A 12,740-nucleotide genomic window follows, 5' to 3' on the forward strand; every position below is an offset into this window, starting at 1 on the left:
TATTACCTTTTTTTTTTTGCCTTAGGTTTATAGCAAAGTGACTCCGTTTTTTTTTTAAATAAATTTATTTATTTATTTGTTTGGCTGCATTGGGTCTTCGTTGCTGCGTGTGAGCTTTCTCTAGCTGAGGTGACCAGGGGCTACTCTTCATTGCAGTGCGCAGGCTTCTCATTGCGGTGGCTTCTCTTGTTGCGGAGCACGGGCTCTAGGTGCGCGGGCTTCAGTAGTTGTGGCTCATGGGCTCTAGAGCGCAGGCTCAGTAGTTGCGGCGCATGGGCTAAGTTGCTCCGCGACATGTGGGATCTTCCCCGACCAGGGCTCAAGCCTGTGTCTTCTGCTTTGGCAGGCGGATTCTTAACCACTGCACCACCAGGGAAGTCCCCAGTTTAAAAAAAAAAAAAATATATATATATATATATATATATATATACAAACATACATATATACATATATATGTATGTATATATTCTTTTCAGATTCTTTTCCATTATAGGTTATTACAAGATATTGAGTATAGCTCCCTGTGTTATAGAGTAGGTCCTTGTTGTTTATATATATAATAGTGTGTATACGTTAATCCCAAACCCCTAATTTATCCCTCCCCCACTCCACAGAAATTTAGATATTCCTCTGTTTGGAGAGGTTTCTTTAGACCTTTAGTCATATTCTTGGTAGCAAAGAAGATTACATTGGGTATGAAATTTATTTTTAGTAATAGAAATGATTTGGTGCTAAGCATTGTAAATGAAGTGATTGATTAAATTGACTCAGTGGTTGAAGAGAGTTAGTATGGCACAGAGCAAAGACAATTTTTCTTCAGTAACTTAATCATAAAGCAATTTTAAAATGAGTTAAAATTTATTTTAAGATGGCAGAAATTGTTAGAAAAAAATGAATGACTTTTTAAGGTGACTGTTCAATTAGATGCAATATATATCTGAATGCCGACCATTTTCCAGGTGCCTTCAAGAGCCGGGTGTATAATAGTGGGGGTTCGGTTTCTCTTGTGTTCTTTGATATAGACTTAAAAAGCAAGCCAGCATCCTTTGTAAACAAAGAGGTATTTTTAGAATATATATTCTAGTAATTTATCTCTAGGAAAGATACACAGACTCTTTCAGTTAGAAAATCTCTGGTTAGAAAAATGGGGACAGTATCAACCCGTTTGTTTTCATGAGAAAGGAAAAAAATGATATTCCATAGTTATGTCAGAGGTATTGTAAATTCAGTGTTTATTTCTTGTAAGGATACTGGTATGAGCGGAATAAATAGGTTGAAGCCAAGCAGGCAGATTGAGAGTTACTAGGTCAGATGGATGGGGCCATTCAAATTCAAAGTAGGAGGTAGAAGTAGAAGTGTGGGACCAGCAGCCACTGGGAGTCGTAATTCAGTGCATGCTGAGAAGTGAGGCCCTTTGTGATAGAAGATGTTAGTCCCTGAACGTGTGCAGCCAAGGTTTGGGTGTGGGGTGGACAATAACTGGGGACAGCTGACTGCTGTGGGGAGAGGGTGAAAGGGTAGCACTTTTGAGTTCCTTAAAAAACCTTAGACTATCTTCAGAGTCTGCAGATATGACTATCTCAGTCTCTAAAAGCCATAAATATGTAATTGAAATTAAAGAAAGCACTTTGATGTTTTAAAGGCATGAAGTAAAAAATTATCAAGTAAATTCAATGGAAAAAGATGTGTGAGGAAATATTCAGGGAACAGTGGAAGGTGGTCACTGAGTTGTTGGATTGAGAGCTTTTATTGACTCAAATTGTTAAAAGTGCTAAAAACTTCATTAATGTGATTTTAAGGTAATACGTGAGTGATGGTAATGATCATGTAGGTGGAACTATTCAGATTAAATTAAAGCAGAGCTATTAATATGAGAAGAAAACATTGAAAAGGGGAAACTAACCTAATAGAAAAATTATGAATGTCTCCGTATTTCCTGGTGAATACCTAAACGTTGGCAACTCCCTCAGAAAATGATACAACTACATTATAAAAAGTAGAATTTATGGTATATAATGACATAATACTAATAATGGTAAAGAGAATACTAACTACCATCATCTTTTGTATGCATGATGTATTAGTCACTGTGCTGATTTCTTTACATATATTTCATTTAATTCACCCAGTGCTTCTGTGAGGCCTAGTAATTGCTGTTAACCTCATTGTACAGAGAGGTGAGGCTCAGAGAGGTTAAGTAGCTTGCTCAAGTCACACAGTTAGCAAGTGGCAGAACTGGAATTTGATCCTAAATAGTCTAACCTGAGGGCCTGAACTTGACCACCAAACATACCACCTCCTACTAGGTGTAACTGTGTATTTAAAAATAGTTGCATTTCTCCAACTTTGACTATATATGTTTTATTACTGATTTACGTAAGTAAATATGATTTTGATACTTAATTTTAAATACCTAATTTATTTAGTATCTTTCAATTTGTAGATCAAAACACAGCCATTCTTTTCAATTCCTGTATTTCAAATTTTTCTTTAGAGAATTGTGCATGGCTCAGTTCTTCGGTAATTTATGTTTTAGTTTTTCATCTTTGATTATTTAGGTTTGGATTTTCTTAGTTTTAGCTCCCTTTCATCTTCTTTTACTTGTCACACTTTACTTGCTTTTAAGAATATGGTGTAAGATTTAACTGCAATTTTATAAATTTAACATATACACAGTTAAAATTTTTTGAAAACAGAGGTAGCTAAGAAGGTAAAAGGTCACCTGTTACCCTTCTACATAAAAGAGAAACACAGTTAACATTTTGATATTTTTTCCTCTAGCCTTGTAAAATTCACTTACTATGCACTTGTGATTATATTGTATAGTTATCTATGCACATTGCATCTTCATTTAATATTTTAACAAATACTTTCTCAAGTTATTCTTATTTGTGAAAGTAATTTTTAGTAATTATATAACATTACATTATGTGAGTATACAATATTTACTTAGCAATTCTCCTCCTTTGGATGTGTAGATTGGTCCCAATTTGAACTATTGTAAATAATATTGAATATCTTTGTAAAACTTGTTTTCATTTATGATTATTTCCTTGGGTAGATTCCATGAATATTTTTTGGATTAGAACCTCAGAATTTTGGGGTAATAGGTTATTAACATTTTTAAGTCTGTTGAGATCGATTACCTAATTATTTTCTACCCTCAGTGCCTATTTCATTGTCCCTTGCCAACACAAGATGTTTTTATTTACTTCCATGACTCAGTTTCCACATCTGTAAGATGGAAATAATAATAGTATTTACTTCAAAGGGTTGTTGTGAGACTACGATGAATTACTGCCAAGTATTTAGAATAATAGCTGGCACAGAGTAAGAACCCAATAAACGTTGGTTGTTTCGTATTATGTAATTTCTACAGTCTTTGGCTAAATTGATAGGTGGAAAGAGTATTTTATTGTTCGAATTTGCATTTCTTTGATTACTAGAGGTAATGAAGTTTTTCTCTGAGGATTTTAGTGAGTTTGTTTGTTTTTTTCATTTGAGACATAGATTGTCCTTTGCTCATTTGTTTCTGTTGGGGATATTAGTGCTTGTATGAGTGCTTAACTTAATTGAAATATTAAGCTTATGTGCTTTCTATTACTGTTGTTGAAATTTTCTTCTGGTTTATTATTTACTTTGATTTTTTAATCTACAGATAATTTACATTCCTATGTAATCTAATTTATCTTTTTCCTATTTAGCTTCTTTCATATTTTTGAATCCTGGGATCTTACCCGCCCCCCCCAGAAATTTGGTGAAATTTGATTAAAAAGCAATGGCTGGATTAAAACAAACATCAAATACTTTAATCTATCTGAAATTTATTTATGCATGTGGGGTGAGGAAAGGATAAAAATCATCTCTTCTTCCCTAAAGTAACGGATTATCTCAACATCATTTATTAAATAAAATTTTCTTTGATAGGTAATGTCTTCTTAATCTTACATTAAATTCTTCATATTTATTTGCTGCTTTATTAAGAAGGAAGCAGTTGAAGAAAGATGGAGCCCTGACTAGCCCGCTATTTCTTCACTGTTGTCTTTTGTATGTAGTGAATGGACGAAGATATTAAAACTGGTCCCTAAAAGTCTTATTTTTATGTAGAACATAACTATCCTAATAGATGGTTAGTAAGTGTTTTGGTTGGACCACATGGTCTTATTTTCTAAAATAGCTATTAAAGAAACAGCTGTCTACCCCACCCCACCCCCTTCTTTTTAAAAGAAGGATGAGCTATGGATTTCTGAAAAAAAAAAATTTTTTTTAATCTAGTTTTGTGAAAGTGTGGACACGGCATTAACATTTGTAGGCTCTTTTTTCCCCTTCAGGTAGAATATTTAAAAGTGATAAATGATGCATCTTAACTGCATATTTATGTTCCAGAGAAGGAGTTCTGAGAAGTCAAGAAATAATGATTAAAAGAATAGTAGGATTGATTTATGAGTGAAAGAAGCTGGTCATTTATAGCTTGTCTAATGATGGGCATATTTAAAAGGAGAGACAATAGTTAGTGTTCATAGATTTAGAGAATATTCAAAGAGAAACATTGTTTTGGGCAGGAGATTGCTCCTGGAATGATATGAAGAAAAGAATAATTTAGTTTAGGAAACAAATTGGCAAAAGTAGAAAAATATATATATATGTATATAATTTACACTGGGAACTGTTGGAAAGCAGAATCATCTCCCCAGAGAGCTAGTGTGTGGGATAAACTAGCTGTCTCTAGTTTCTGTAATTCATGGCAAATGCTTAGGAACAGGTTACATAAGAGGTTTCTGGGAATGGTTTAAAATGAAGTCTTGTAAAATGTGTAAGGTCAGGCTGGATGACCTAGGTGGTACATTCTGACTCTGTCAGATCTTGTGATAGCTTGTGGCATTCCCCTGCTCAGCACTAATGTACCGTGAGGATTATTTACTGGCAAATTCAGTGAGTGCTTACTTGGTTGAGGATCAGAATTGCTTGAAAAATAATAATTGGTCTTGGAATGTATTTGTTTTGATCTGGTATCTTCCTCACTTTCCCTGCCCCAATTAATTTTTTCACCAAATCAAAGTAAATATTAAATATGGTTAAATATTCTGTTGCTTTTTATTTCTCCTGCTTTTAATTACCTTTTGATAACATTGGTGCATTTTCCTTCTAGGGAAGAACTAATACAGTGTTTGGAACATGATTTTGAATAATTTTCACCTGTAAAGTACTGACCAAGTTGATCATATGCTCAATCCATGCTGTACAAGTTCTGTTCCATAACAACAAAAAAATGTTTTTAATGGTATATGTATGTTACACTCTTTAAGTCAGTTGATAGCAGTGGGTGTTAAAGTGGAATCTGTGAGACAGTTAACTGGGACCTGGGAATAAAATATTAAAGCTCTTCTTTCTTTGTTTTTAAACCTTAACAAATTGAGCTTATGAACATTTACTAGATGGAAGGACGTTGGTGCCTCACTTGCTTCATACATCAGATGGGCACATATCACCTGGGCCAAGAGTGGGCCTGCCACCTCCAGGAGGGCGACCTCAGTGCCCTCACCAGGTGTGCTTCCAATGAAAATATGTTTGCTTCGGAGAGTTGCAGATTATACTGTATAGGTCTTAACCTAACCATCACAAAATGGGCAGAGAAAATAGTAATGGAAGTCTTTCCGATGAAAATGAAATATCTTTTCATTAACCACGTAACGAGGTTCAAACAATGATCATTTGATCAATCTGGCAAGAAGGCAGCCACAAAATTCATGATTATATAAAATATGTGTTTACATCTACTATTGTTAACAGTGAAAACTTTCTAAAGATACAGTGCTTTGAGGTATTGGCTAATGCTAATATAAAGTTATTAACATTAGCAAGACATTTAAGAAAATATTTCATTTTATCTTAAATTTGTTTATTTAAACTGAGTCATCCTTTTAAAGTATATATTCTGTGCATGTTTTACAATGTACATGATATATTGGCACAAAGTACATATACAATGTATAAATATACACATAGTGAGAATGTATTACAGAGTTTTTTAAATGAATAAGTGTGTGATTGAACAAGTTTGGAACATAAATACTTTTCAGATAATTTAGTTAAAGATATGAGGTTCACATTTTTTATTTCTTGTATTATTATTCTAATTACACAATTTAAATGTCTTATAAAAATATCCTCAATGTTACGTCATGTTTAGGTAACTTTTTCAGGTTGAGATGGAAGAAAGCAAAGTAGAATGGAATTAATCAAATTATAGAATCAGTCATTGTGGGTGAAGTAAGTGTTCAGTAACCAAGATGTCTAGAATTTAATAATTTAATAATAAAAGAATTATGCTAATTCAACTCATTTGTGAGGACGCTGCATCTAAATCAAAGAGAGTTTGGTGTTATCTAATATTCTTTAAGAAGTGCTTCTTCAATAGTTTTGAGCACAGATAAGGAGAAACCAAGTTAATTGTGTTTCAGCAAATCTTTTAAGTGCTTTCATGTAACAGGTAGCTGAGAATTATTTATTACTCTGTTCATTGTTTGAATTAAAATTAATACCAAAGTGGTGCTTGAGAATGGTCTTTTTCCCTTTTACATTTAAATAAGCTAGACATTTGCTTTGTTTATACCATTAATTTGTTTTCACAGAGCCTGTGAAGGTAACCATCAACTCAGAATTAATTAGGGGAATCAAAATTAATGAGGATTTACTGTATTGGGCCATTTCCACTCTAGGCCAGTTTTCTTCACACGAGTTGGACTAGCAGTTTCTTGAAAGAAGAAAAATTAGATTTATTTAAATCCATATTTAAAAAGCAGAGAACCATCTTTTCTTGTGAGTTAAGTACCTCTAATAACTGTGCTTTCTTGGACTTAGTAATATTGATTTTTTTTGTTTGTTTCCAGTCTTGATTATTTTGGCTATTTCCAGACCGTTGTTCATTACAGTAAAGCTAGACTTAACTCTTCAGATGCTTATTTTCATTTACATGGAAGGTATAACATTTTTGTTTGGGGCCAAACATTTTTTTGCGGTTGAGGCATGTCATTTGTCAGTTTTCATCATTATTGCACTATACGAATGAAGAACAGAACTATTCTTTAAAAGATATTGATGTAAATATATATGTTAGAAGAGAACGCGTCATGTGGGACTGAAAAGCTAGAATTTTTGGAATTCATTTTTTCCTTCAGAAAATTACATCCCATAATCTACTTTTTAAAATACACCCTATAATATTATTTAATATTAGCTTTGTATGTTCTTTGTTTTTACTAATAAGAGAGAGAACATGAAGTAGAGCTTTTCAATCTTTTTATGAGGTTGGATTGCATTTTCTTGAATTTTAAAAAATTATCCACCTCATATAAATGGCAAGGGTGAAAGTTCAGACGGCGAAACTTATGAGGAGTTGATGCCGGAGGTCAAGTTCCTGGTGGGAATAGGGAAGCCTTTTTTGTTTGCTTAAGTCTGCAGTCCTCTCTCTGGTAGGTTATAAACTGCAGTATGAGATATTTGGCAGAGAGAGAACGCGTGGGTCAGTGCTTCTCAGTGGTTTTGTTGTCACCTCAGGTGTTGAGATCTACCAGCAGAACATAATTTGAAAAACACCAAACATAGTGAAGAAGATTGGTAAAAAATCACCTTTTAAAAACAAACAAACATCACCCTGACTCATGCCTCGTTTTCTCTATGAAAAGGAATGACAAGAATTATGTGAACATTAATGAAATGATTGTCAACTTGGGGACTGGCAAGTCGGCTAGTTAGGTCTACCGCATTAATTAAGGATTAACTCATTTTAAAGATTTCAGAGAGCTTGTGAGTCATAGTAGCAGAATCAAAAGTAGTGACAGGGGTGAGTACTGTGGCAGATCAGTGCCTGATTAAAAGATGTGAATAGATGAAAAGGAATGCCGTTTAGGACTCATTCTTTTTAGTGACTCATACACAGAGAAAAAGATTACTATTAGATTTATTTCTCTGATGAGAAAAATAAATAAAATGACCATTTTTTAGCAGACTCGTGTTGGAAAATAGAAAATAGTTAACCATTAACGTAGCAATCATCCTTTTTTGTATATTGAGTGATGGATGTATATGATAAATACAAAGTCTGTATTAATGATTATCTGTAGAAATGCAAAGCCTCCATTGTATTAGACTGTCTGTTATCCTTGCTTAGCAACGTACATCTGGTGAAACTCAAAAATATTTTTATTTATTTTAATATTTATTTTATTTATCTATTTTTGGCTGTGTTGGGTCTTTGTTGCTGCACATGGGCTTTCTCTAGTTGCACTGAGCGTGGGCTACTCTTCATAGAGGTGTGCAGGCTTCTCATTGCAGTGGCTTCTCTTGTTGTGGAGCACGGGCTCTAGGCGCGTGGGCTTCAGTAGTTGTGGCACGCGGGCTTCAGTAGTTGTGGCACGCGGGCTGAGTAGTTGTGGCTCTCAGGCTCTAAAGTGTAGCCTCAGTAGTTGTGGCGCATGGCATGGGCTTAGTTGCTCCGCGGCACGTGGGATCTTCCCGGACCAGGGCTTGAACATTGGCAGGCGGATTCTTAACCACCGCGCCACCAGAGAAGCCCACTCAAAAGTATTTTATGTGGTGTGAAGTATAATAACTGAAAATAAAGGCATCATGTTATATTTCTGCCATGTTTTATTCTAACATTGCCTATATTTAAGTGATATTTTTGGAGTTTGCCACTTTATTTTGACTTATTGCTTAATTACAAAGCAAAGTTTTGCATGCCATAGTCAGCTACTCCTCAGTCCTTAATGTCTTTTTAAAGAAAGAAATCATGTTTTATGTTTCCATTGAATGCTTATCAGGTAGCATGAAATAAATAAGCTTAACAAATGCTTAAGAAAATTCTATATGTTGTTTTAGTAAAAGTTTATAACATGATCTTCCTGAACTTAGTTTTCTTAACTTTTAAAATTAATAAATACCTACTATGCTGATTATAGTTTTTAAATCATTATGAAAGAAAACGTACAAGCTAACAGAACCAAAGATTAAAACACCTGAATTTAAGAACAAAGTAAATAGTTAAATCTGACTCTCTTTTTTAAAATTAATGCTCTGCCTCATTCAAAAATTGATGTTAGGTTGTTTACAAAAATAAACATTATTCAGTTAGTTAAAAATAAAGCTAAATCATGGTGAAGAGAAAATGAAAGAAAAAGTAGACAAGACCACCTAGAGTCCACATTCAGAAATGTATGCCCACGCACCCCACAGTCATGGATAGAAAATTCAGTCCTAAGTTTCTTAGTATCCAAAACATTGAAGGAATCCATTGTAGCAGCTTTCCCCAAAGTCTGTTCCTCAAAAACTACGTCTTAGATTATGATGGTCTTTATTCCTGTCCTGCCCTAGACAGGAATAAAGATGCAGATGTAGAGAATGGACTTGAGGACACGGAGAAGGGGGAAGGGTAAGCTGGGACGAAGTGAGAGAGTAGCATCGACATATATACACTACCAAGTGTAACATAGATAGCTAGTGGGAAGCAGCCCCATAGAACAGGGGTGGGATAGGGAGGGTGGGAGGGAGATGCAAGAGGGAGGAGATATGGGGATATATGTATATGTAGCTGATACACTTTGTTATACAGCAGCAACTAACACACCATTGTAAAGCAATTATATGCCAATAAAGATGTTACAAAAAAAAGGATTATGATGGTCAAATGAAATTATATTCATGTTAGCATGTTAAAGTTTCTTAGAAGTTCTATGGACAAAAACAACTGTAACGTGTTTCCCATGCACATGTGGTCACACAAACACGCCCACCCCCCACCCCGCCCCACTCTTTTTCATCTGATACCTGTCAACGTTTCCCATTGAGATGGACCAATCAGGGAGATATATCATTCTTTAGCTAAAAAACGTCTGCTTAGGCAAAGCCCAGCTGGGTGACGTTTGAGAAGTTTCTCCTCTGGATCCCACAGAAGGGGTAATATGTATGTGGTGCCGTGGGCCTCATCCTCAGTAAATAGCCACAATTTACACAGTACGGAGCTTCAGATGGCTGTTTTCATATGGTTTCACCTCAGTGTGATCCGGAAGCACAGTCTAATAAATCACTACAAAGTTGTAAGTTGCTTGTAAATTGTCTTCCAAACCTATAAAGACGTTAATTTTTAATTTTCTAGGTTATGGATTCAGTTCTCTGATGCTAGTGAAAATCTTTACCATCTTTGATTATTTCTATTATATTCCATCTTGTTCTAAAAAGGAATGGAAGGGCGCAAACTAGAGATGAGCAGGAAGTACAGAGCAGGATGTTTATTGGGCTCTTGTATGTTAGCTGAGGTGGTGTGCCTGCTGGCATTAGAGACAGAAGCTGTGAAACACATCTACAGGTGATACAGACTATCGGTGGCTCTTAAGAAATGATTGTGGCAGAGGGACCTTGAGGGTATTGTTTTTGAGCAAAGGAGCAGGGAAGAGCATGGGTCTAAATGATAGAGTCACAAACAGAAAGGAGCACTGCAGAAAGCAGCTCTAGCTGCTAGCACGGGGAAGTTCAGACAGTGGAAAGGGAACACATAATAACAGATCAATTTTTTTCCCGCTTTGCCTGTTCATATATAGCAATTATTTTTAGTAAGGTCGTCTTCAAATTTGAACAGCAGATTTTCCTAGGCGTCTTTCTCTTCTTTAATCTAGTGTTAATTTAGTATTTTTCAAAGTGTTGTGATGATTGAACTAGGCGTTTTATGTATAATGTAAAAGAAGAAAATTGTCGACACATCCTAATGTCGTGGTTAGTGTTTTCAGCAGCAGTGAATGTATAATTAATTTTGATTTAATTGAGGACAAGATCCATTTTCTTCTGAATTTAATCTAAGTGTAATTAAGATTTATTCTTCTTTTCAGGCAAGAGTGCAGCACTGCATCTGCTCTGTAGCCAGTGACCACTCGGTAGGACTTCTAAGTTTGCGAGAGAAAAAATGCATTATGCTGGCATCTCGTCATCTTTTCCCCATTCAAGTAATCAAGTGGAGGCCTTCTGACGATTACCTAGTAGTGGGATGTTCAGACGGCTCCGTGTATGTCTGGCAAATGGATACCGGTAAGAAAAATGTTGAGAGAGACTAGAAAATTAAATGAGTATATTTGACTTCCTAAATGAGAAATCTTTTATATGAGGAAAAAACCCCTGAGATGTCAAAAGTTTGCTACTTTTATTTCTCACCACTGCTTTTTATAAGTGTTCTTATCATTATCAACAAAGAAATATTTAGATGTCCTCTTATTTGTTGTACTATCTGGAGCACTTGTAGAGTAGTTCACTGATCTTTAGAGGAATGTGGTTGATGACAGTATACAGATTAGGACAGGCATGCAGACACCAGACAAGTAAGTGATTTCTATATAATTCATGGGCAAATTGTAAGATCAAGGAACCATTTTTGTCTCAAGTTCAGAAACAGTGGAAAAAGATAAAATTATCTTCTATTTGAAAAGCAGAAAAACCATACAGGGCCGTTAATAGAAGGAGGTAATTGAAATGAAAGTTTTAAGTTCTAGAGAGAACATTTAAAATTTCAAGGTTCAGAAATTTTATGTATGTGGCATGATACAGAACAAGTAATGTTTAGCTTAAAGGTATAGGCCATGATATATAAGATTTATACACAGAATCTTCTGGTTTTCCCTGAGAAATTTTAAAGTATGTAACTAAATGTTTATTAGTTTGGGCTTTTAAAAACACAGCTTATTCTAGTTTTACTATCCTGAGTCATCATCTATCAGTGATTAAAACCTTTCTTTACATTCCTAATTGTGCTATATAATATTTCTACTATTTTTTTCTTCATGAAGCTTTTTTCATTTTTGTTTTTAAATAGTCCTTTTTGAAATCAGAGTATATATATATTTTTGCTTGTGCTGTGGTGCAGGAGGGAGTGTTCCTAGGTCTTTTTGGAGCAAGTAGCCATAATCTTCAGGTATCTTTCATTTATAGTTCTGGTTTTATCTGGTACTACGTAGGCAATTTTGACAAGAGGAAGCGTTCTTGAAGAGTGTCAAACTTCTTTGCTTTTGTGTTTAACATTTCTTTTTCTCATCTGATTGTAAAAGAGTTTCTTACTTTTTTGTCAAATTTTGAAAGCACAAAAGTGTTAGAAAAGAAAGATGAACTCAAATCCCATTACTCAGTGGTGAATTTGGGCATATTTCTCTTTAGTCTCATTTCTGTGCATTTTTAAAAACAGAATTGCTGTCATATTACATGTAAAATTTTGTATCTTACTTTTGTGTTCCTTTTTGTTTCATCCTGTCTGCTGAGCAGCACCATTTCATGTTTGCTGGTTTGGTCCACCCTACAAACTAAATACAGTTGACCCTTGAACAATGTGAGGGTTAGGGCACTCACCTTCTGCATAGTTGAAAAACCGTGTATAACTTAAAGGCGGCCCTCCATTCCCATGTTTCCTCCATATCCGACATTTCCCATCCTTGGATTCAAATGACCGTGGATTTTGTGGTACTGTAGTATTTACTGTTGAAAAAAATCTGTGTGTATGTGGACCCGTGCAGTTCACACCTGTGTTGTTCAAGGTCAACTACATACAGAGTTTGTCTTGGGCTCTGGAGTCAGACTCCTTGGTTTGAATTTAAGATCAACCATTTGAGGGCCTTCCCTGTTGGTCCAGTGGTTAAGACTTCGCCTTCCAATGCAGGGGGTGTGGGTTCCATCCCTGGTCGGCGAGCTGGGATCCCACATGCCTCATG

General features: G+C 35.1%; 1 protein-coding gene across 3 annotated transcripts in view; it reads left to right on the top strand.

The window, feature by feature from the left end:
• The window catches only part of WDR7 (WD repeat domain 7), a 376,910-nt gene that overhangs the window by 53,992 nt on the left and 310,178 nt on the right, over positions 1–12,740 (top strand). For all 3 annotated transcript variants that reach the window (XM_082667902.1, XM_082667904.1, XM_082667903.1), the window contains exon 13: positions 10,881–11,076. In XM_082667902.1, the coding sequence (XP_082524028.1) occupies positions 10,881–11,076 (196 nt within the window). The remainder of the gene's footprint in view (positions 1–10,880; positions 11,077–12,740) is intronic.

The sequence above is a fragment of the Grampus griseus genome (genome assembly GCF_964374135.1).
Source record: "Grampus griseus genome assembly, chromosome: 12".
Classification (NCBI taxonomy): domain Eukaryota; kingdom Metazoa; phylum Chordata; class Mammalia; order Artiodactyla; family Delphinidae; genus Grampus; species Grampus griseus.